At 36.1% G+C, this 23,920-nt stretch overlaps 1 protein-coding gene across 1 annotated transcript; it reads left to right on the top strand.

Annotated features, from left to right (window-relative positions):
• Nucleotides 1–8,282: 8,282 nt before the first annotated feature.
• Nucleotides 8,283–12,007, top strand: krt95 (keratin 95). The gene is made up of 8 exons (XM_048173419.1): nt 8,283–9,142; nt 9,223–9,305; nt 9,435–9,591; nt 9,764–9,928; nt 10,101–10,226; nt 11,242–11,462; nt 11,574–11,587; nt 11,688–12,007. Exons 1-8 carry the CDS (start codon nt 8,666–8,668, stop codon nt 11,747–11,749), a joined length of 1,305 nt encoding a protein of 434 aa, XP_048029376.1. The 5' UTR covers nt 8,283–8,665; the 3' UTR covers nt 11,750–12,007.
• Nucleotides 12,008–23,920: the final 11,913 nt, after the last annotated feature.

Below are 23,920 nucleotides of genomic sequence, written 5' to 3'. Positions count from 1 at the left end.
TGAAAACTGTTGCTTGAATTACCTTGAACAAAACTGAAAATCTGTAAGAAGACCTTTGTTTGAAAATACAATAATTAATTTAATTGATTCTCATTGGCTACTTAACAACATTTTTAAAAACTTCAAACATTAGATCAAACTACCTCAGAATCAACTTTGCGCTGCTGCCCGTGATTGCGCCAAGGATCAGACACATTTGCACATGCATCTTGAAAAGCGGATGCTCTTACAACAGAAATAATCAATACTGAATTTACTTAAGTTGACAATTACACTATTTTCTTTAAGAGCTGCTGTGCAGCCAAAATTATATAGCAGTTATCACTGTAAAGCTGCTTTGACACAATCAGCATTGTAAAAAGCGGTATATAAATAAAGGTTGACTTGACTTGACAAACATACTTAGACTTTTCTGTCAGTACAAGTCAAGTATACTTCAATTTTAAGTACATTTCTGAGAAGTACATAAAAAGTAGACTGAAAGGATACTGTTACAGTTTTGTTATGTTCGTTTTAGTTTTCATGGACTTTAAGTTTGTTTTCATATGTCACGTCTTCCTTTGTTCTGTTTTCCCGCCACCTTTTAGTTGTCATGGTAATTCATTTAATCAATACAGGTGTTCTTTATTAGTTCCCTCATTTGCTTTGTATTTTAGTTCCCGCCTTTGCACTCTTTAGTTTTCTGGTATTCCTTGTGTTGCTGGTGTTAATGCACTGTGTTACGCTTTTGGATTATCTTTGAGTCTTCTAAATAAACCTTGTTGGGGTTTTTGTACTCATCTTTGTCTTCCTTGGAGCCATCGTAACATAAACTTTCTTATTTTTAGTTTAAAAAAAGTATACTAATAGCACACTTGAATGAACTTATTTTTGTAAGGGTGGCCTGTGATCAAAATTGGTTGGCAAGTTTCTTTGCATATAAAAGATATTAAAACCTTTCATGCAAAACCTTGCATGCAAATGTTCATCAATGTTCATTTTATCTTACCAAATTTTGACACCAAATATCTGTCTTGGTGTGAACAGGCTTAAGATCATAATGATTGCATTCAGGGTTACTTGAGCACAAGTACAAAATTAATGACAGCTTTTAGTTAGATTATTTAAAGATTAAGCAGGACAGCGTTACTGTTTTATGACATTTCAGGAATTTGGAAAACATGAGTTCATGTGAATCTCTAAACATAACCATGCATTAGCAGATTGTACAAAAATCAATTAATGATACAAATGAGTTACAATGGTTTAACCACAAATTTGCCAAACTGTTATAAAATGCCATGAGATTGTTGAAATTTCAACTAAATTTTGGATGCCGCAGTGGGTTTTACAGAGAATCACAGATTTTGTTTGAGAAATTATCCATAAGTGAATATTTTACAGCAAATACAATTGTGAACACGACTTCAGTTCACAAGCATTCTGTAGGCTTTGTTATTGCTAACCAGCCATGTTGTATTATATCCAATCTGTAAGCCAGTGCAAAAGTAAATCTTCATTTATCAATAGTAATAATCATTTATCAGAATTAACCCTTGTGCATTGTTCAAATTTACTACCCTTTCGTTATGTTCGTGGATGAAAACATCCACTAAATTAAACTGCTGTAAAAATGTATCAGATAAATATTTTTTTCAAATTTTTTTGCATAAATGTGTTAATCAACCTCAGTCCTGATCAAAACTACTAAATGTTTGAAAAAAATCCAGGATTTTTACTGTTTTATTGCCAAGTTTATGAAGTGATATCACTGATTTGGGGGGAAGAAAAACACAAAATTACTTATTTTTAATATAAAAAGTGATTGTGGACTGGATTTTTTTTTACCTTTTATCACAGTCTTGGACATGTGAAAGATTAGTAACAACATTGGTTTTGATGCATTGTTAGTTTTTGTGCAGCATCAGATTTCAGATTTTCATTTACTGTTCGTGGCTGTTTTTGCCCCATTGACTTCCATTATAACGACATTTTTTGATTGCAAAGCCATGACACCATATAATCATGCATTCTTGATTGATGGTGGTTTTCCCTGTTGGGAAGAGGTAAAATTTCTCATTTTTACAGTTGATCACCAGGTGGCACCATTAACCCTTTATATAGGCTTGTGCAAAAAAATGCTTAGTTTCTGGCTTTATATGGAGTTATATGGAGTATAACGGTATATTATAGTATGTGTGTGTGTGTGTGAGAGAGAGAGTAAGACCTTTGCACACTTACTTTGATGCGTCTGAGAAAATCAAAATATGCACCTCAGCTCTCAGAACTACATGGAGTAAACAAAAACAAAGTAAGTGTATTTATGCGCAAGGTAAGTGCGCAAAGGTCTTACTCTCTCTCTCTCACACACACACACACACACACACACACTATAATATACCGTTATACTCCATATAAAAGCCAGAAACTAAGCTTTTTTTTGCACAAGCCTATCTAAAGGGTTAATGGTGCCACCTGGTGATCAACTGTAAAAATGAGAAATTTTACCTCTTCCCAACAGGGAAAACCACCATAAATCAAGAATGCATGATTATATGGTGTCATGGCTTTGCAATCAAAAAATGTTGTTATAATGGAAGTCAATGGGGCAAAAACAGCCACGAACAGTAAATGAGGGAGAAAAAATTAAAATCTGATGCTGCACAAAAACTAACAATGCATCAAAACCAATGTTGTTACTAATCTTTCACATGTCCAAGACTGTGATAAAAGGTAAAAAAAAAATCCAGTCCACAATCACTTTTTATATTGAAAATAAGTAATTTTGTGTGTTTTTTTTCCCCAAATCAGTGACATCATTTCATAAACTTGGCAATAAAAGAGTAAAAATCCTGGATTTTTTTCAAACATTTAGTAGTTTTGATCAGGACTGAGGTTGATTAACACATTTATGCAAAAAAAATTTGAAAAAAATATTTATCTGATACATTTTTAAAGTTTAAATCTGTAACGAAATTTGCCCATCAGTGTATTTTTGAGGTTTTGAAAATTTTCAAAGCATTTTCCCAAATATGTATCAAAATAAGATTTGTCACCAAAAATCATTCCATTTGCTGAAACACAGAGAAAGTTGTGGCCAAATTAAGACTCAAAAACACCCCATAGTGGATGAAAACATCCCCAACAACACATAAGGGTTAAGAAAATATTTTCACAGCTTTGTGGAGCTTGTGTGGGTGTACCTGGGTAAAGTCCCGAACTGAAACTTTCTTTGATGCACACAAGTGTGGCTTGTAGGGCTGAGTGAGTGTGTGAAACTCTTTACCGCCCTAGTACATTAGTAATCCATTTAAAGGTATACATGTGAATTAAAGGTTTGACAATGCTCTTCATCATCAAAGTATGCTAAGACTTATCTGGTTCAAGGGAATCATAAATATGCTGAGTGAGGACTGTTGGGATAATCCGGGGAGAGGATGGTTCTGTCTGTGGATCCAATGCCTCTTGAACCTCTAATCCACATCTGTACCATTTGCTTCACACACTGTAAAATGTAATACGTTATATCTACTCTATAAAATATTGGCAGCAGATTACAAGCAATATTATTAATTAAATTCAATAAATAATATTGAGTTAGAAAAATAGTTAAATTAATTCCTTAAATAACAACCATTTAAAACGCGTAAAATTTAAGTGAAATTTAAACAAAAATGCCTGAATAACAGACAGACGTCAAAGATGAAATAAGGACTCTTTATTTTATATTGTTAGCATTGAAGACACCTGATGATAACAAGCAGAATCACTGAAGGAAAGAGAATGAACAGAGATTTAGATGTTGATGGTATTGAAAATGTTTGGTTACCATTATGGTGATCAGTGTTTTATTTAGTTGGGCAGTTTGACTCTTTGCTTTTTATGTCAGTTTGTGGTTTTTGTAATGGTGTCTGCTAAATGGTTGACTTTTAAGGAATTAATTTGATTTATTCTAACTCAGTTCTAAGTTGAATTCAATTAATAATATTGCATGTAATCTTATTTTATTAATTAGATAGAGTGTATTACTTTTTACAGTGCAGAACACATGTGCTTCCCACATACTTTTTTATCTTCTTGTGTTTTCTAACATTTTTTTAGAGATTAAATTAAATTCCCAACCAGATCTCTTGGGATCTAAACGCTTGGGTTAAATCCTACATTCAGTTCAAAGAAAGACATTTACCTTTAAAGGATAAGAGGTTCAAAAATAAACTTAAATGGGGTCAGACTAATTATATTGGGAACAGATAAAAAACTGAATTATGCATATCATCCTTAAATTTCTTTTTGTTTCTGATACAAAATAGCTGTGTAAGCTTTAAGCCTTACAGGCTCTTTCTGAAGTCACCGTTTCTCCACACCATACTTTTTTCTGCTGAGTTGACTTACTACACTCTTACTAATAAGTGGACTAAATCCCTTTTTAAATGTCTGACCTGTCTAGTCAAGCACCTGATTTAATTAGATTATGGAAATGGACACTTTCCAATACTACAGTCACTGTAGAGAAAATTATTGTAACGATTCCAGTTCTGTCTTTTGTTTTGTATGGACTCTTGCACCACACTAACTTTTGCACTTCACCCCAGACTATTTCCCATTCCCAAACTTTAAGGCAACCATGTAACTTACTTTTTTAAGTTAAACCAACAATTCTTTTTTACAGTGCATTTGAGACTAGGCATGTGACGGTATCAAATTTTCATGTTGCGATTAATTGCTGAAGCTTTTATCACGGTATAATGTATTATCACGGTATTAAAATAAGTTGCAAAAAAAATGTTGTCATAGTTTAACAGGTTTAAGAACTCTTTTTGAAATAAAACAGAAACAACTCTGAATGTTTAAATACAATAATACACTACAAAAATATATATAAAGTGAAATTTTCAAACAGATTAAAATGCAAAAGAATTAGGCTATAAAGAACAACAGATAACACTTTACAATAAGGTCTATTTAATGCATTAACTAAGATTGAGCAACAGCTACATATGTTACAGAAAGTTTAATTTTTTTGTTAATGTTAGTTTAGAAACACAACTGATCATTGTTAGTTTTATCTCAGGTCCATTAAAAAAGTTCTTTTGATTTTAGTAATGTTATTAAACAGTAACTAAGAAATGAATATTAACTAAGAATAATTAATGCTTTATAAGTATTTTTCATTGTCAGTTTGGTAATAATAAATTAACATGTTAACTAATGAAGCCGTATGACCAGTGGCGTAGCGTCTGGGCATGCAAGGTATGCACGTGCGTATGGGCCCGGGCGGATTGGGGGCCCGATACAGCCTACCCCAAAGTAGGCTATAGCCTAGGGCGTCCGCGCACCGTCCGCATCATGAAATTTTCGTCATTAGGAGTGATCGCGGACGACCGCACTACCAATCCACGTGCAGTACAATTTTTGTGATGGCACGGACAATGTGTGTGTACTGTACAACAGCCCATGCTGTACAATAGAGTGAACTGAGTGCTTGAAAACAAAATCCACTAGATAGTACGCAGCGCACACGCCGAACGCGTCTTTCTGCAGCTAAATACTTTCAAAGGCTCGCATGCGCGTCTGTGCGCGCGACAGAACCCGTGTACATGTTCAGAAAAAGAAGTATAATAGAAATAGTGTTGTCAATAACTTTCTATAGTCTATCTATGTTAAATATACTGAAAAACATTAAGAATCTTAATAAACGGACCATAAAATGGTCAATGCAATGTCTTAGCGATGATCTATTGTATTTGACCAGTATTCGCTTTCTGAAAACTTGTGCATGCAGTAATGTAAGTAGTACAGAATTTTAAATGAGTCATTTTAGTTTTCTGAAAAAACATCTACGTCTGCACATCTTAAGATACTGCATAAGATGTGAATAAATGTAACGCGTACACTCGTTGGGGTGGATACTCTTTATTCAACGAAATAAAATGCACATAAAACGTGATGGAAAAATATTTAGAGAAGAAACTTATAGTAAATTTATTAGGAATAAAACGTGCATTAAAAAAGACAGAATAATTAATTCATAACTGGAATAATCTTGATGCTGAAATGATGCTATGGTCATTCTGAAATCCCCCCCCCCCCCCCCCAAAAAAAACAAGGTGGGCCATAGACTGTAAAAGAGGGGGGCCGTAAAAGAAATTTGCATATGGGCCCGGTGCTGACTTGCTACGCCACTGCGTATGACTTTAGGTTTTACTAAACAATAACAAATAATCAGAACATTTCTAATCATTAGGGCATGTTGTAGTCCAGATTAAAATATAAAAATGTTTAGGTTTGAAAATAAATATCTTTTAAGTCTTTTTTAAGTATTCAGTATTTGGTGCTGTGATGAACAACACTGAGATTACAAAAAAATTAATGGCTGTTTGAAGCATTTTAAAAACGTAACCAGCGCAGTTACTTTGTTTGCACGGTTTCCGTGGTAACCGCTGCATGCTGCTGTTCCATCAGCGCCCTCTGCTGTCAGAGTGAACGTGCACTTTCATTTAGTGCGTCTCCTTCACTCTTCCGCCATGTGCTTCTCATGCACGATGGGCTTGTTTACATCTGAGCGCATGTCCTTTTGACGCAGAATACAGCGGTGTTGTACATTTTATACGAGTGATGGGTAAAGTATTCTTAATTGCATTATAAAAAATTAATAATTGGTAATAAATTATTATTTACGGTATTCTGAAGTGCCCACGATTACAATATCGTATATTCATTATCGCGATTTATCGCATTACCGAATATCGGCACAAGTCTATTTGAGACAGTAGAAAAAACAGACCATGTTACAGAAAATAAAACCAAATGTGCTAGAAAACACAAGCATCTCTCCATCATACTGTACATTTCTTTATCACTTGATACTAAATGCAATGACCACATCTATCAAAATTAATGAAATATTTTATCCATATTGTTATATTTATATAACTTACATTTAACTATACTTAATAATTATTTGTATGCTAATTCTTTATTGAAGAATTTTCAAAATAGTATTAAACAAAATTAAATATTTATTTATTTATTTATTCATTCATTTTGCTCAGTACTGAGAAATTGGAACTGTGGTCAGTGAGTGCTCTTATACTAGTCCTCCATAGTTATGGTCAGTTTAGTTCACATACAAGGCAAAACATTGTCGAAAATCAAATGTCAAGTGTCCCCAACTAAGCAAGCCAAAAGCAACGGCGGAAAGGAACCCAAACTCCAAATGGCTGCGTTGCCATTGTGTAGGCGCAGGTCCTCGATCTCACCTGGATAGGGCCCGGATTCGGCTGACTATGGTAAACCTTGGGATAAACAGAGAAACTAATATTAGTGTAGATGCCATTCTTCTGATGTAACGAGTACATCTAGTGTTGTAGGAAGTGATTCCATTTGGCCTATACTTATACTTAATCTTTTGATCGAGATATACTTAAAAGTATAATCAAGTAGGCTATTCTAAGAATAATTAGATTGTAGTTGTGTTTACTCTTTTGATTGAGTAGCCTTATAAAGTCTTATAAACTTATGAAAAAATATATACTAAAAATGTACTACTAGTATTAAAACAGTACACTACTAGTATACTCATAAGTTCACTTGCAGTGCAAATGAGAAAAGTAATAATGAACTAGTAGTGCACTTAAAGTTTCCTACTGTTACACTTATAGTACACTCAAACGTATACTTTTATATACTAAAAGTGGGCCAATTTAGTCCCAAGTGGTATTAAAATAGTACACTTACAAAGTTTACTACTAGTAAATTGACATTAGTATACTTGCTACATAATGTATACTTAAAAATATACTTAAACATTACTTAAGTATACTTCATAAAATGAACTTGAAGTATACTTCTTTTTCATAAGGGCAGAGTTGCTTCTGTTTCATAAATCTATATGAACAGGCCAACATTTTGCTAAGCGACAGTGAACAGCAGATCTTTTAACCTTTCCATTCAACTTTTTAAGAGTACAGTAACCCAATAGTTTTACTGGGACAGGCCATTTGCCCTACTCAGTATTAACTCAATCAAACACTGGGAGAAAAAGATACAATAAATGGTAACACTTTACAATAAGGTTCATTAGTTAACATTAGTTAACTACATTAATTAACATGAACTAATAATGAACTGCACTTATACTGCATTTATTATTTACATTTACTAATACATTATTAAAATCTTGTTAACATAGTTACTGCACTGTGAACTAACATGAACAATGAACAACTGTACTTTCATTAACTAATGTTAATGAAGATTAGTAAATACAGTAACAAATGTTATGTTCATGTTAGTTAATACATTAACTAATGTTTAACTAATGAACCTTATTGTAAAGTGTTACAGAATAAATAAAGGAGAGAAATCATTTTAAATGGACAGCAAATAACCAAAAATGGCATTCATTTCCCACAAAACCACATCAGGTGTGGAAGAATTTCATAGATCAAGATTTGTGTCATATATTCATTATCCTTGCATAACTGACAAAGGGCGTTGAACTGGCACAAATCACTTCCACACACCCTACCTCCTTCTCCCATGGACAAAGTACAGGAGCCGCCCTGCATCTCCGTCTCTATAAGAGATCAGAGCCGGGCTCAAATGTTCCATCCTCGTCAGGACAGCTCTAACGGTTTCCTTCAGTGTCCTCTCTGGGTTCATCTCATCTCTGCATCCATCCACCATGTCTTGCTCTCTCCGTACGTCATCCTGTTATGGTCCCAAGACCGTGACCTGTAAATCCGTAGTTACTCCAATTAGCTGTAGAACAATAACTTGTGCACCCAAAGCATACAGTGTGTATGGCTGTGGTTTTGGAGGAAGAACTCGGATCTCTTCCCCCTGTTATCGCCGCCCTGTTATCAATTGCTACCCAGATCTGCATTGCAAAATTGGTGGAGGATATGGACGTTATGGCGGACTGAACAGTGGAGTAATCGGAATCACCGCTGGGAACGGTGATTACATCCAGCTGAATGAGAAGGCCACCATGCAGTGCCTGAACGACCGTCTGGCGTCCTACCTTGAGAAGGTGCGCTCCCTGGAGGCTGCCAATGCCATTCTGGAGAGGCAGATCCGTGAGTTCTATGAGAAGAAGGGGCCGATCTGCCAGAGGGACTACAGCGCCTACTGGAACACCATCAACTGCCTGAAGGAAAAGGTACACTTGTGTACTTTTATAAGGGATGAAATGGTGGAAAACTTGTAACATATTAATGTATGATATACGTCTATTGATAGATTAGAAATGCTACCATCGACAACGCCAACATCCTACTGCAGATCGACAATGCTAAACTGGCTGCTGATGACTTCAGAATAAAGTGAGTTCTCTTAAATTATATTCCTCTGTAACCATAGTTTGGAAGCTTTAGCATCTTAAAAGTTCATTTTGGTCATGTTTAAAACATGATTGGTGAGTTTATGCCCCATCCTGCCTCTCCACCAATCAGATATGAGCATGAGCTAGCAGTGCGGCAGTCTGTGGAGGCTGACATCGCCAACCTGCGTCGCTTGCTGGACCAGATGACCCTGACAAAGGCCGACCTGGAGATGCAGATCGAGACTCTGCAGCAAGATCTAGCATGTTTGAAGAAGAACCACCGGGAGGTTAGTTTGCTTGTAGCAGATTAAACTATGAATCTTGAAAGTTTGTGCTATGTGCAAAGTGAAGCATGCTTAGAAAGGATTGCAATGGAAATTCTTTCATTAAATGAAAATTCAGAAGCCATGTGTAAATGAGTTAGTCAAGACCTGATGCATGAGCCATGTGTGGTTACAGGATGTGGAAGCGCTAATGTGTCAGTTGACAAACACAAAAGTGTGTGTGGAAGTGGATGCTGCTCCTCAGCAAGACCTGAATAAGGTTTTGGATGAGATCCGTTGTCATTATGAGACCATCATAGACAAACACCGCAGAGAACAGGAGTGCTGGTTCAACGAGAAGGTGAGACTTCAGCCTCTGTCTCTTTGACTCCTCTAGAGGTGAATCCCAATTTGCCATCACATATAGTAGCAGACATTTGATATTAAAACAGTAAACAGTAGGGTATGACAGTAGAGTGCATAACAAATTATACATAGTTCATATGTTGTGTGTCTTTCTTTCTCTCTTTAAGACGGCACAACTGTGCAAAGATGTGGCCTGCCGCACAGAGTGCCTAGAAACTTCTAGGTCACAGATCTCAGATTTGCAGCGTACCTTGAATTGTCTGGAGATCGAACTACAGTCTCAGATCAGCATGGTGAGAAAATCATCTGTTAATTTGAATGTGCATTAGCTGAACTAACCTGAAAAAAATATAATTGTTTTGTGTGATTTGAGCTTTAAGTAAGCAATAAGGTACAAGAGGCTGTGCTGTATCTTGAACAAGTCTCGGGTTATTGCTTTTATAAAACAGTTACCACACAATACAAAAATATGCATCAATGCAACTTTCATGAAGTAAACTTTCACTAAAAGCCTTCCTTCTGCCTGGATAAAATAGTCCCTGACTGTGAACAGCAACAGAAGTTACATTATTACGCCATTAGATGGCGGCAAAGACTGTCTTTATGAGTGTGTCAGTCAGTAGCGAAGACTTTTATATTGAAAATATTGAATTGTTGTGAACACAGAACAAGATGCAACTAAAAAATGCTTTGACTAGTGCTGTCAGTCATGGGAAAACCCCTTAACTGTTAAAGGACAAGATAATACATCAGACATTTAAACAGATTTATTATTATGAACATAGGACTGACCTGAAGGAAAATGATAAATCTGAATGCAGGTAATAAACTCGCTCACTCGATCTCTTTCTCATAATACTCTTCTACATAATACAGTAAGCTTCAATGAACTCTAATATCAATTGAGAACAAACAGTTTACATTGCTAAGGGTGTTGTGTAGTGATGCACAGAACTGTTGAGTGAAGCGGTCATAGCTGTGTTTAATCGTGAATAAAACACAGCTATTGATCAATCAGAATCAAGGACATGAACTAACCATTTTATAAGGCTCAACATATTTTAAAACACTAAGCATCATAAACTTGCCTACACTGTAAATGGTTAAAGAGAAAAACTGAGTATCACACTAAACCACTGAGGATCACACACTAACAGACTTTTATGCAATTTTACATATATTTCGGTCGGTTATGAATATGGCCCCTGAGTTAACTGACTTGCCTTAAAGAGACTTTGGTGACTAGAAATAACTATAAATTGTCTAGTAATCCTTTATTCTTTCTGCCTCTTCTCATCACGCACACAGAAAGGAGCACTGGAGTGTTCACTAGCAGAAACAGAGGCTAGGTACAGCACTATACTAGCAGGCTTCCAGAAACACATCGACACATTGGAGGCAGAGCTTTGTCAGGTGCGCTATAGCATTGAGCAGCAGGGCAGAGACTATGATGCACTGCTGGACATCAAGAGCCGTCTGGAGCAGGAGATCGCCACTTACAGGTGCCTCCTGGAAAATCAGGGCATCAAGTAAGTTCATCTTTTTATTCCAAAGACCTGAACATCACAAGGGTGGGAAAATGTGTGTTGTTCTTTCTGAAGTGACTTCACTAATGCACTCATCTTTTCCCCCTCTTATAGGACCCAAGGACCGGGTAATTAAAATCTCTCTTTATATTTTGTGATTGTGGGTGTGGTTTTGGTCAGCTTCAGATTGTATGTTATTTTTTAATATCTCTTTTATCTCCCTTTCAGGTGATGTGTTTGTGTGTACAACCCCAGTCGAAAAAGTGGTCAAATGTAAACAAGTCATTTGAACAACATCAAATGTAAACAAAGAATGTAACAAGGTTGTAGTGCAATGAAACATTCTGTACTGACAGTCTTACAATTCACCATTAAAGATCAGTTGAGAAGCAGTTTTCTTTCCTGTCTTAATGCACGTATTTCTTGTTAAAACAGGAAGTTTGGGCATCTGCAAAATGTACATTTTGACTATGTTTAAGAACTCTCATTTTATTTTAAGAGGCCTTTTATTGATATACTGATTGGAAGAGCCATTATGACCTTTAATAAAATTCAATCGCATTATTTTAGTCTTTGTTCCTATATTTAGAAACTTTAATTCACTCAATGGAGTGTATAAATCAATACTAGAACACCACCTTGAGATTGTTAGATGAAATGTAGTATACTTGAGAGGTTATAGTAACATATTATAGGCTTTTTAACTTTATTAATGCACTTTATTTATTAAATATTAATTCATATTAATAATAATATATGCATGTTTAAATGATAGACAAGATTTACATGTGTGTATAAACAGAATCGCTGAAATATATATTTCCATATTTATTTTTTATAAGGTTTACAAATTTACAAACATTTTAAGACAAAATAAATATTTGACAATAACTACACAACTGGACTGTTATAAGTGAAGTGGAAGTGGAACTGAAAGTGACATGTGAAGGCCAAGTATGATAACCCATTCTCGGAATTTTTTCTCTGCATTTAATCCAATTTAGTACACACATTAGGAGCAGAGTAGTGAACACACACACACACACACACACACCCAGACACAACAGGTTGATTTCATTACAATGCTAAAATCTTACCCCTTCGATAATTAAGTAATTAAAGAATATGACGTTAGACAAACGCAAAAGACTGAGTCTCTCTGTATCGCTCAGGCTGCACTGCAATGTCTATTCACAGGCGCGATCCCACTACTGATCGGCATGGGGGGTTTGACCTGCTCCGTCTCCGACCTGGGCCGGTTCACCCCTCCTTAGACGACCTGGTGGTCCCGAGCTCCCCCAGGAGCACCATATCGATACCGAACTTAGTGCGGACACCCGATCGACATAGTCCACTGCAGCCCAGAACCCCTGAGCTCAAGCGATCCTCCAGCCTCAGCCTCCCAGCAGCTTGGATTACAGGCGCGCGCCACTGCACCCGGCGAGAGCTGCGAGAATCAGCGCTGCTACTGAATCTAGTGCGCTTACAGCGACCTCTAGTGTATGAAAACAGATGTTTAGTTTACAATGAGGCAGTGTGAGCGATAGCTTGTGCAGGCTAATATTTTCACAAGTGGTACATTTTCAATACTGTTAGTACTAATCTCCAAACAGTTAGGCTTATCAAAAATTCAGTTTTTCAACAATTTTTTCAACAATTTGTGTTTTTCTAACACAGCTAGTCATTCTTTCAAAACCATGATCTCATGCTTTCATTCTAGTTGTACATATTTTCATTGTTTCATAACACAAGATCGTTGTGATAAAGAGAACATTTGGTTTAATCACAGAAACACAACAGTATGTTCTTCTTTCAGTTTTTTTTTAACATTCAGTTCATTCAATAGCAAACAATGCAAGATACATGTTTCAAATCATACTTGTTGCTGAAATAATTACAGGATACAGATGCCACATTATAAAATACACTTACATTACCTAAATTATAGTTGACATAAAATCCATAATGTTTGTAATAATATCTATTCAGTGTGTTATCAAAAGGTGTGATGAATTATGACCCAGTCATGAGGTTTTGTGTAGAACAGAGTGTGCTGGAAATACAGTAAATGTTCTCACTGTACCATATGACTGAATTTATACTGTAGTTGATCTTTACAGATGAAGGGTGAGTTACAGTAGTGGCAGTCTCTCTATACCATAATGCATCTAACTTGTCTAATGTTATAAAGTCAGTCCTTACAGTCATTTATACAGTCACTATCTCCTGCTCTGTTCACAAATTTCAACACCCGCACCCCCCTCTCTCACTCACACACATGTGGATTCCATGTTTTATGGGGACTTTCAACAGACATAATGATTTTTAAACTGTATAAACTATTATATCACCTAACTCTAAACCTATCCATCACAGAAAACTTTCTGCATTTTTACATTTTATAAAAATATAATTTTGTATGATTTATAAGATGATTTCCTTATGGGGACCAAAAAAAAAAAGTCATGGTAAACCCTGTGTTGAACCAAATGAACCAAAAGGATGGTAATACCAGTAATTTTAGACCTAGTGGGGACATTTGGTTCACAACGCAGGGTTTATCATGACCCCACACACTCACTTTGACAACTGTGGTCATCATCTAAGATGCTTATAATGTAAAAAGAAATCATTACATTTGGTTATCCATATCGGAAAATGCAAACAAGTTCTATAGAAACTATGCCTATAGAATCAATATCTATAGTTTTTGTATTAAACTAAACGAGAAGAGATGCAAATCAAAAGTTGGATAGTAATAGCATTATGAAAGGCAGTTACTGTGAATGAAACATTTATATAGATGAAACACTTATTTTGTGTAGTGAAAAGGATACTTTCTGATTTTGTGTATTGTACTAAGACAATTGAAAATACGCTGAAATGTTTGAAAATGGTGCACTTTTGATGATCTGTTGTGATATTAATACTAAGAGTTTTGAAAATTTAAATTGCACCAAAGCAATTAAAAAACTATTAGTATCTATGTGTTATCAAAAGGTGTGAAGTATGATGTTTCTAAAATGCTTGGATTTTCTTTTCACACAAGCTTACCCCATACCAAAATTGTCATAAGGACAAGAGAAGAGGTATGGGAGAGGAGGAAAAATGTGTGCTGGATTGTGCTGGATCTTTATGTTTTCCCCTTTACACGTGGAACCATAAGAAAGTTTATTTCTTCCATGAACAGAAAATAAAACAAGGTAATTGTGACTTCTTATCTCACAATTCTGACTTTTCTCCTCTAAATCCCTAGTTTATATTTTACAATTCAGAGGGGGAAAAGTCAGAATAATGAGATGTAAACTTGCAATTGCAAGAAAAAAAGTCACAATTACCTTTTATACTTTTGTATTCTGTGATGGAAAAAAGCTTCTATAATAACCAAAGGCCATGTTGGATTTGTTGTTTATCAATTTTTCATTTTTCGTTTTTTCATTTCAGTAAAAGCTTCATGTAAAGCTTTTACAACGATTCCACTACCGCTGTTCCATATGCAGAATATGCAATCTGCGTAGGGCACTTACTACCAAGAGGACACCATCCCACCCTCTATGGGCACCATCAACACCACACCGCCAGAAAGAGATTTCAATGGAGGTGGCATCTGAAGTTCTGCATAGGGGACCCATTTGACCAGTGGCTGCCCTGAGCAATTCTGTTACTTTCTTCTTCTTTTTTTCTACACATTCTATAAAGTAAAAAGAGTAGATTTCATATAAGGTAGAGAACAGAAACATGACAAGTAGCCTAATGCAGTTTTCATAATGCCATCAACTGTTGATGGTCATTTCTCTTTGATTGACTATATGTTCATGTTGGATAGAAAACTAGTGCTAGAGTTTTGACAGAAAGACTCAATTTTGAATCAGGTTTGCTGTGTTTTGATAGAGTTAGTATATGTAGAAAAGGGCTTTTTAGCATTTCAAAATGTAGAGTTTGTATTTAAGCTATTTAACAAAATATGGTTTTGGGCAGAAAATTAACTATTTGGCTAATTGTGTGATGTAGGTGTGTTGCTGTGTTAAGAGTTTAGAAAAAGTAGTTTAAGTATTGGTAAACGCTTGTTAGCAATTGAAAAAAACTGTAATTGTAACCTAAACGTGTTTTCACACACTAGAGGTCGCTGTGAGCGCACTAGATTCAGTAGCAGCGCTGATTCTCGCAGCTCTCGCCGGGTGCAGTGGCGCGCGCCTGTAATCCAAGCTACTGGGAGGCTGAGGCTGGAGGATCGCTTGAGCTCAGGGGTTCTGGGCTGCAGTGGACTATGTCGATCGGGTGTCCGCATTAAGTTCGGTATCGATATGGTGCTCCTGGGGGAGCCCGGGACCACCAGGTCGTCTAAGGAGGGGTGAACCGGCCCAGGTCGGAGACGGAGCAGGTCAAAACCCCCGTGCCGATCAGTAGTGGGATCGCGCCTGTGAATAGACACTGCAGTGCAGCCTGAGCGATACAGCGAGACTCAGTCTTTTGTGTTTGTTCTTGTTCATTAGGATAGAAGTGAAAAAATAAATGATTTTTGATGAATAATGTGACTAAATTAAGTTTATGACCGTTCATTTTCATTTTACTTGTTAACTCCAGATATTACCTCCTCTCACTTTCAAATTTGTAATCTTTTTTAAATGTTAAATCTTTTTCAGTAATGGCAATTGCTGATTTGCACTAATGTGCTGTACTGTATCATATTATTGGTACTATACCGCCTCTCTCTGGAAGAAATGTGATATGTCTGTTAGAATTCATTGACTGCATTCTATGGCCGGATGGAGGCGCTGTTTCACACTTTATTACAGTTTTTTCAGTTACTAAGAGGCATTGTTCAATACTAAAGCCACATTTTCAAAACTCTAAACACATTTAGCAGAACACCCGTCTGTTGTGGCCATACCATTAACACAATTCATGTCGTTTTCACACAAAATGCAGTCAATTAACACGTTTCTAAAATGCTTAAATTTTCTTTTCACACAATCTTACCCCATACCAAAATCATGGATCTTTCTGATCTTATTTTCAAATGCTTAAACACAGCAAGTCAGAAATAAACCTAATGTTCCAATCATTAAATATAGTATAAAACCTTTACTTCTGCAACAACAGCAGCTCAAAAGTATTGGAAAAATATATCAAACAAATACTGAAACAATTGATAAGCATTTTTAATTAGCAGATCACTGGAAAAAAAAAGTAATTGTCTTTTTATCTCACTATTCTGACTTTTTTTTTCTCAATTCCTATAGTTTATATTTCACAATTCTGAGGGAAAAGAGTCAGAATTGTGAGATGTAAACTCACAATTGCACAAAAATAAAGTAAAGTAAAATAAAATAAATAAATAAATAGTATTGTGAGATAAAAAGCCAATTACCTTTTATGCTTTTTTTATTCTGTTGTGAAAAAAAAGCTTCCATAATAACTAAAGGCCATGTATGTTGGATTTGTTGTTGATCAATGACAGCAATTTCATGTTTTAATTTCAGTAAAAGCTTCATACTACAATGATTTTACTACAACAATCTACTACCACTGTTCCATATATGCAGAATAAGTGGTCTGTGTAGGGCACTAACCAACAAGAGGACACCATCCCACCCTCTATGAGGGCACCATCAACACCACACACCCACCCCAAGAAAGAGATTTCAAATAAGGGGCCAACTGAAGTTCTGCATAGGGGACTCATTTGACCAGTAGCTGCCCTGAGCAATTCTGTTATTTTCTTCTTCTCTTTTTCTACTGCACATTCTATAAAGTAATGACTTATTCACTTTTAGATATGTTGCCAAGAATGCACACATTCAACACTCAACCAAAAATGTTGAATGGCTTACCTGTAAGGAAACTGAATTTTAAAAACTATGCATTTCATATTTTTTCTGTTGGTAGAACAAACAGAGACCTATAGGGTTGTGGGGAGGCTGGAGTCTCTCTCAGCATCTCGGCTCATAGGCAGGAAAATACCCTATGGCCGGTCCATCACAAGGACGACACACTCGCACACATTCATATTCACACAAACACCTACGGGCAAACTTACAGTCTCCAAATCACCTGTCCTGTATGTGTTTGGATTGTGGGATGAACCCTCTGCAGAGGAAACCATCGTCAACACGGAGACACGTACAAACTCCACACAGAAAGACTCCTGGCACAGCTGGAACTCCAATGCTGCACATACCTGATTATACTATACTTGCTTTTGATTATTTTTTTATTTGCTTGTTTGCTCGGTTTGTTTGTTGTTGTTGTTTTTGTAATTATTATTTATTATTATTACTACAACTTTGCATTTTTCACAAGTAAATTTCCATATGTAAAGATATAGAAAAAAAATGAATTGCTGCATTTGTCATTCATTATTTATGCTGTAATATAGTTAGTACCATAAAAAAGATCTTATTATGAAATACTGATTTATGTGAAAAATCCTTTAAACTTCAAAGATCAAAGTTCATGATTTATGTAATGCTCCCTGTTGTTAGTGTTTTAGATCTGTGTGTTATGAATGTAATTTATGTTTTCTGAATGAGAATAGTTGCCAGTGTTATGGTGGAACAAGCTTATTTTGAGATATGAAATGTTTTGTTGGTCTGAGTGAGTTTTGGAGGTAAGATGAACTGTTTGGCCAAAATTCATGTTGATATCCGACTGTATGAAGAGTTTTGAAAAATGTGGTTTCATTATTGGACAATGCTTGTGCAATTAAAAAAAACTGTAATAATCAAACCAGCTAAAATAATTAATTGATTAACTATTATTAATTCATTGTAGCTAATAAAATAGTCAGATATATTAAAATGAATGAGAACAAATGAAAAATGAAAACTCTTATGCAACTGCATTATGAAAGACAGTAACTTTAAATGAAAAGAGTCTAAATAAAACTTTTAGGTGTGGTGAAAATTGTGTTTGTGTAGGTCCATTGCACTCTAGTCAATTGACAGTATGCTTAAAATTGTAGAAAAAAATGAATTTTTGATTAGCCTATCTGTTTGGAGATTAGTACTAACAGTATGAAAATGTACTTAGCCTCCATTTGACCAGCCCCCACAAGCTATCGTTCACCCTGCTTAATTATGAAAGTAAATCAGTAGCAAAACCCGAGAGGTTGCTGATTTGCTGACGGTTGCTGAGAACTTGTATTTGTAAACTGAAATTTACACTCACAGCCCTGATGTGAAAAGCTGAATGTTTCGATTTGCACGCACAGACAACAATCAAAACACCCCTGTTACGAAGTTGCAGATTAATAGTTACAAATGTGTAAAATGGCATTCACATAAACAAAATGACAGACACAAATGTGTGAGACATATTGCCTTTACGCTTTACTTCAGTTTTGCTGTACAGCTTCAAGTCGGCGCTTACAACCTCTCAGATCTGGCAGTACAAGTTCAATTCCTGGCGCTTTGACTTTTGCTACTCGTTTTGCGATATTCCTGATGCAAAACTGACTTGAGCACTTGAAAGCAGACGTGAGAGAGCAGAACAGGGGTGGGGGTGGGGAGCCGTTTTATTGGTCGATGCCTGACCAATGAACAACACCATCCAGTGTGACTTGGTATGCGGTAATAAATATTTGCATATGTATGAGACAATATGTTCATTAAAATGTCATTAGTTTTAACAGGTTTTTATATAACACTAAAAGAGTAGTAAAGTCATTTAATTTGGTGGCTGCTACATGGACCACCAAAACGGAGCGATCTGCTCTATATAGTAACGTCATTGCGTACAAAAACGTCCCATTTCATTGGCTGACTCCAACCAATTTAGACTTTACTACACTTTTACTATAAAACTAATGATATTTTAATGAAAACAGGGATTTTATCTCAGGGCACAGAACTACCCCAAATGTGCGTACAATAAAATTACAGCACAATAAAATAACAGCACAATTTACTTGCATCAAACAACTCAGTAGGCTATGTATTATTAGTAATTATTATAATTATTCTTTTTGTTGATCCATTTCATTTATTGCCAAACTGTAAGAGATGAATTATTTTACTGAAATTTACATATTTAGCGTTAGGCTTTTATTTGTGTGATAAAACAACTGCTGCGATCTCAGGTTTATGGCTGCAGTAAATTTTACCTGCCACAAGATGGCAACACTTTTGATGCTTTGAAACCTTTCCCGAATCGTTTAGAGAAAAGCTTCAAATATTTAAGAGGTTTAATTTTTCCATCCCTACTCAATGGTTTTAGACCTTTTTGCAAATGTTTAAGACGAATTTAGCTGTTTTATTGAGTGTTTACTCATTTTGAGCCTGTTTTTTTAAATATTAACTATCTGTAACGTCATATCCAATCAGATTTCTTTTCACCCATATCCGCCACGCCCACGATGCAAGCACATACACACATTTGACTTTACAACACACAAACGCACACCTTTATTTACCTTGCTCTCCTCTCTTAATATGTAATGAGTTTACATAGATAGATTTTAATAATCAATTTAAAAATGTTGTTAAAAAAATAAATTAAATAAAAATAGTGCCCTCTCATGGCGCCCTCTCCCCCCCACCCCCGTTCTGCTCTCTCACGTCTGCTTTCAAGTGCTCAAGTCAGTTTTGCACCAGGAATATCGCAAAAAGAGTAGCAAAAGTCAAAGTGCCAGGAATTGAACTTGTACTGCCAGATCTGAGAGGTTGTAAGCGCCGACTTGAAGCTGTACAGCAAAACTGAAGTAAAGTGTAAAAGTAAATATGTCTCACACATTTGTGTCTGTCATTTTGTTTATGTGAATGCCATTTTACACATTTGTAACTATTAACCCTTTGAGCGGTACGGTCCCACATATGGGATTTTTATTTCAGTGCCCCTGGGCGTACGGTACCACATATGGGATTTCGAACGTTCAGCGACGTCACATAACTGCCAGATTCAAATTGTGCTTTCGCGCTCTGGCTACAAGACGGACGCGCGCAGCTCTTGTCATATATCACAGCTATGCAGTGTTTTCAGGCACATAATGTTTATTTTAAGGTTTCAGACATTTAAATATGCATAAGCACCATTAAAACAATACATTAAGCGTTTATAATTTACACATTGATGTCCGACATCAGTGGAAGCAGCAATAACAAATATAATTTGGCGACATTTATTCATATCAGACACACATAATGGGCCTAAGTAACTATAAAGTTTACTCTATTATTCTTCCAGTTCACCAGCCACTTACTTGCATATATTTCGGAAGAAAATGATGAATTAACCTGCTGTAATCCGACTGACAGGACTCTTGTGAACTGCAGCGCAAACTAAGATGGCGGCGCCCATCTCGCATTATAGATCAAGATAAAGATCATTTATAAAGGTTTTAAAACGACAAAGCACACTCACTTACACATATTTGAGAATCGGAATATCAGATAGTTGATGACATGGTAAGCAATTTTGCGAATATTTTAAATAAAAAAGGAAAACTAAATAATAGCGATCCATCTGTCATACAGTGTTATTGTTGCTGCATTCAGCGCTCGTGACACGCAAGACGCGTCGCCATGGAAACATTAAAGGCGAACGTTCTAAAATAACGGTCGCCTTAAAAAAACTCACTCTGGGGGGACAGTTAGAATATTTTAAACTCACGATCGAAAGGATTAATCTGCAACTACAACTTCGTAACGGGTGTTTTGATTGTTGTCTGTGTGTTCACATCGAAACATTCAGCTTTTCCTATCAGGGCTGTGAGTGTAAATTTCAGTTTACAAATACAAATATTAATATGACAAGTTCTCATGTTCAAATCAGCAACCTCTCGGGTTTTGCTACTGATTTACTTTCATACTTAATTGTGAACTAAACATCCGTTTTCACACACTAGAGGTCGCTGTGAGCGCACTAGTTTCAGTAGCAGCGCTGATTCTCGCAGCTCTCGCCGGGTGCAGTGGCGCGCGCCTGTAATCCAAGCTACTGGGAGGCTGAGGCTGGAGGATCGCTTGAGCTCAGGGGTTCTGGGCTGCAGTGGACTATGTCGATCGGGTGTCCGCACTAAGTTCGGTATCGATATGGTGCTCCTGGGGGAGCCCGGGACCACCAGGTCGTCTAAGGAGGGGTGAACCGGCCCAGGTCGGAGACGGAGCAGGTCAAAGCCCCCGTGCCGATCAGTAGTGGGATCGCGCCTGTGAATAGACACTGCAGTGCAGCCTGAGCGATACAGCGAGACTCAGACTTTTGTGTTTGTTCTCGTTCACTGGGATAGAAGTGAAAGAAGAAATGTTTATAGATGAATAATGTGACTGTAAGTTTATGACCGTGCATTTCCATTTTACTTGTTAACTCCAGATATTACCTCCTCTCACTTTCTAATTTGTAATCCTTTTTAATTGTTAAATCTTTTCAGTAATGGCAATTGCTGATTGCACTACTGTATGTCATGTCATATTATTGGTACTATACCGCCTCTCTCTGGAAGAAATGTGATATGTCTGTTAGTATTCATTGACTGCATTCCATGGCCGGATGGAGGCGCTGTTTCACATTTTATTAACACTCTTTCCCAAAATGAGGCCAATCTGACTTCTGAAGAACCTGCTGAAAGGTATAAAGCAGTCTTGCATACACAGATGGTTAATAAATAAAGGTTTACAAAATGCTTTGTATACAAAAGAGATGACCAAACAAAAAGAAAGACCAAACTATTACAGTTGAATACAGCTGGATTTAAATGTAGTGTAAAAACAAAGACTTGCCTAATCTGGGGTGCGTTTCCCAAAGCGAACTATGGTCGCAAGTTCCGTCGTTACCAATAGAGTTCAATGGGACTTACGACCATGGTTCACCAACGATGCTTTCGGGAAACGCACCCCTGACCGTTTCCAGGTTACAATTTATACAAATATGTTACATCATAAGTCATAACACATATTTATTCCTAAAATATACACAAAATATTGCTATTCCTATTTGATAACTTTAAAGCAGTAGTTCTCAGATTTATTTCAGTGATATCATCCTAATGATTAGCAAGAAGCATCTTCACATTTTTAACTATAATAGCAAAATTGCAATTCAAATATTTTATTGCTTTAAGATTTTTATTTTAATGATACAGACTATACTTTTAGCGTTGTGGACCTTGATTGATGATTTTTCAACAAGTTTTCTTTTGTATTCCACAGAAAAATAACAACTGTAAGTAAACGATGACATGTATTGTAAAATCCAATGAGATTCTAATCAAAACCGCTAAGGCTTGGGCCATGGAGCGCTCTCTACAGATTTAAATTCATATTGCACGAGTATATCTTTTTTCCCGTCCAGATGTGTATATTTCTGTTCTGCTCAGTCCATCAGTAAAAATAGTGACAAGAGGTCCGATTCATTTCCGCGAATCGGTTCTTTTGAACAGTTCATTTAAAAGAAACGTTCAAAACGGATTAAGCTAAATTTGCGTCATGACTTGGCATATTACATGCATATTAGGCTACATATTACGTGTAGGCACACATTGCTTTTATTATGTTTTGCAGTGTGCCAGGTCAGTTTCTTGTAGGCCTAGTCAAATTTCTGCAGCTCATAAAAACAAAGTCATTTAGAACTTATAAGTATAATTTGAATTTTCCTTTAAATTGCCTATAAATTATCTATTGGCTGAAAAAGTTTTTGCCTGTTGTAATAACATTTCTTATCATAACTGCTGTCATCATTTTAACAAAACATTTAATAATATATATTACTAAAGTAATATAATTTATTTTTTAAAAAAAATTGTAACATTTCTGCTCTTTGAATATTAAAATATCTTGCTTTTTGCCAAATCAGTCAAATCCTCGATTTTCGGTGCGGTCACAGTTTTTGCCGAATTTTCACATTCTAAAATCTAAAAATGCTGGGTTTATATGGACAAACTCAGGGACTGGGTTGTTTTCACCCAGCGATTTTTTTTAACCAATTTTGGATTTATTTTTTTAGCCAGCAATATATTAATATAGTAAAAGGCATGTTTTTGCTCACCCCCAAATAGGGGCAAATTTGTGGGGTATTTTAAGCTGAAACTTGACCAGACCAGAGACTTATATTACATCTTGTGAAAGAGGGCATAATAGGTGCCCTTTAACTCAACCTGCTGGGTTTATTTGCGCTCGAGGGCAAAATATTCCCCCTCGGGTTCAAGTTGATCACGCAAATTCGCCACTTTGACCAACAGAAAGCGGCTTGGTTTGAAAGTGACTTCTGTTATAATTGTGCTTCAAATATTGCTACGTTATTTTGTTGGACAACTGACCTTTTTTGTCCGCGAACTTTCACCTTAATTTCGCTCATTTGAGCTTCCAATGTTCCAAATGCAACGAATCGGTTCTCGGCTGATGATAACGAATCGAAAATATCTTCGGTTCAATAATGAGTCTGATTCGATAACTCGGTCCGATTCGTGAACGACTCGTTCAGTTCGATTCCTGAACGAATCATTCAGACCGGTTTTATGAGCCAGTTCAACC

Source organism: Megalobrama amblycephala, linkage group LG21 (assembly GCF_018812025.1).
Source record: "Megalobrama amblycephala isolate DHTTF-2021 linkage group LG21, ASM1881202v1, whole genome shotgun sequence".
Classification (NCBI taxonomy): Eukaryota; Metazoa; Chordata; class Actinopteri; order Cypriniformes; family Xenocyprididae; genus Megalobrama; species Megalobrama amblycephala.
The sequence above is the reverse complement of the archived record's forward strand: the minus strand, read 5'-3'. Positions and strand labels throughout refer to the sequence as shown.

Excerpts from the sequence above, each read along its gene's own strand:
- krt95 (XM_048173419.1), top strand. The coding sequence starts at position 8,666 with ATGTCTTGCTCTCTCCGTACGTCATCCTGTTATGGTCCCAAGACCGTG. Across the intron at positions 9,143-9,222 it reads TCAACTGCCTGAAGGAAAAG|ATTAGAAATGCTACCATCGA; the intron begins GTACACTTGTGT and ends GTCTATTGATAG. Across the intron at positions 9,592-9,763 it reads TGAAGAAGAACCACCGGGAG|GATGTGGAAGCGCTAATGTG; the intron begins GTTAGTTTGCTT and ends GTGTGGTTACAG.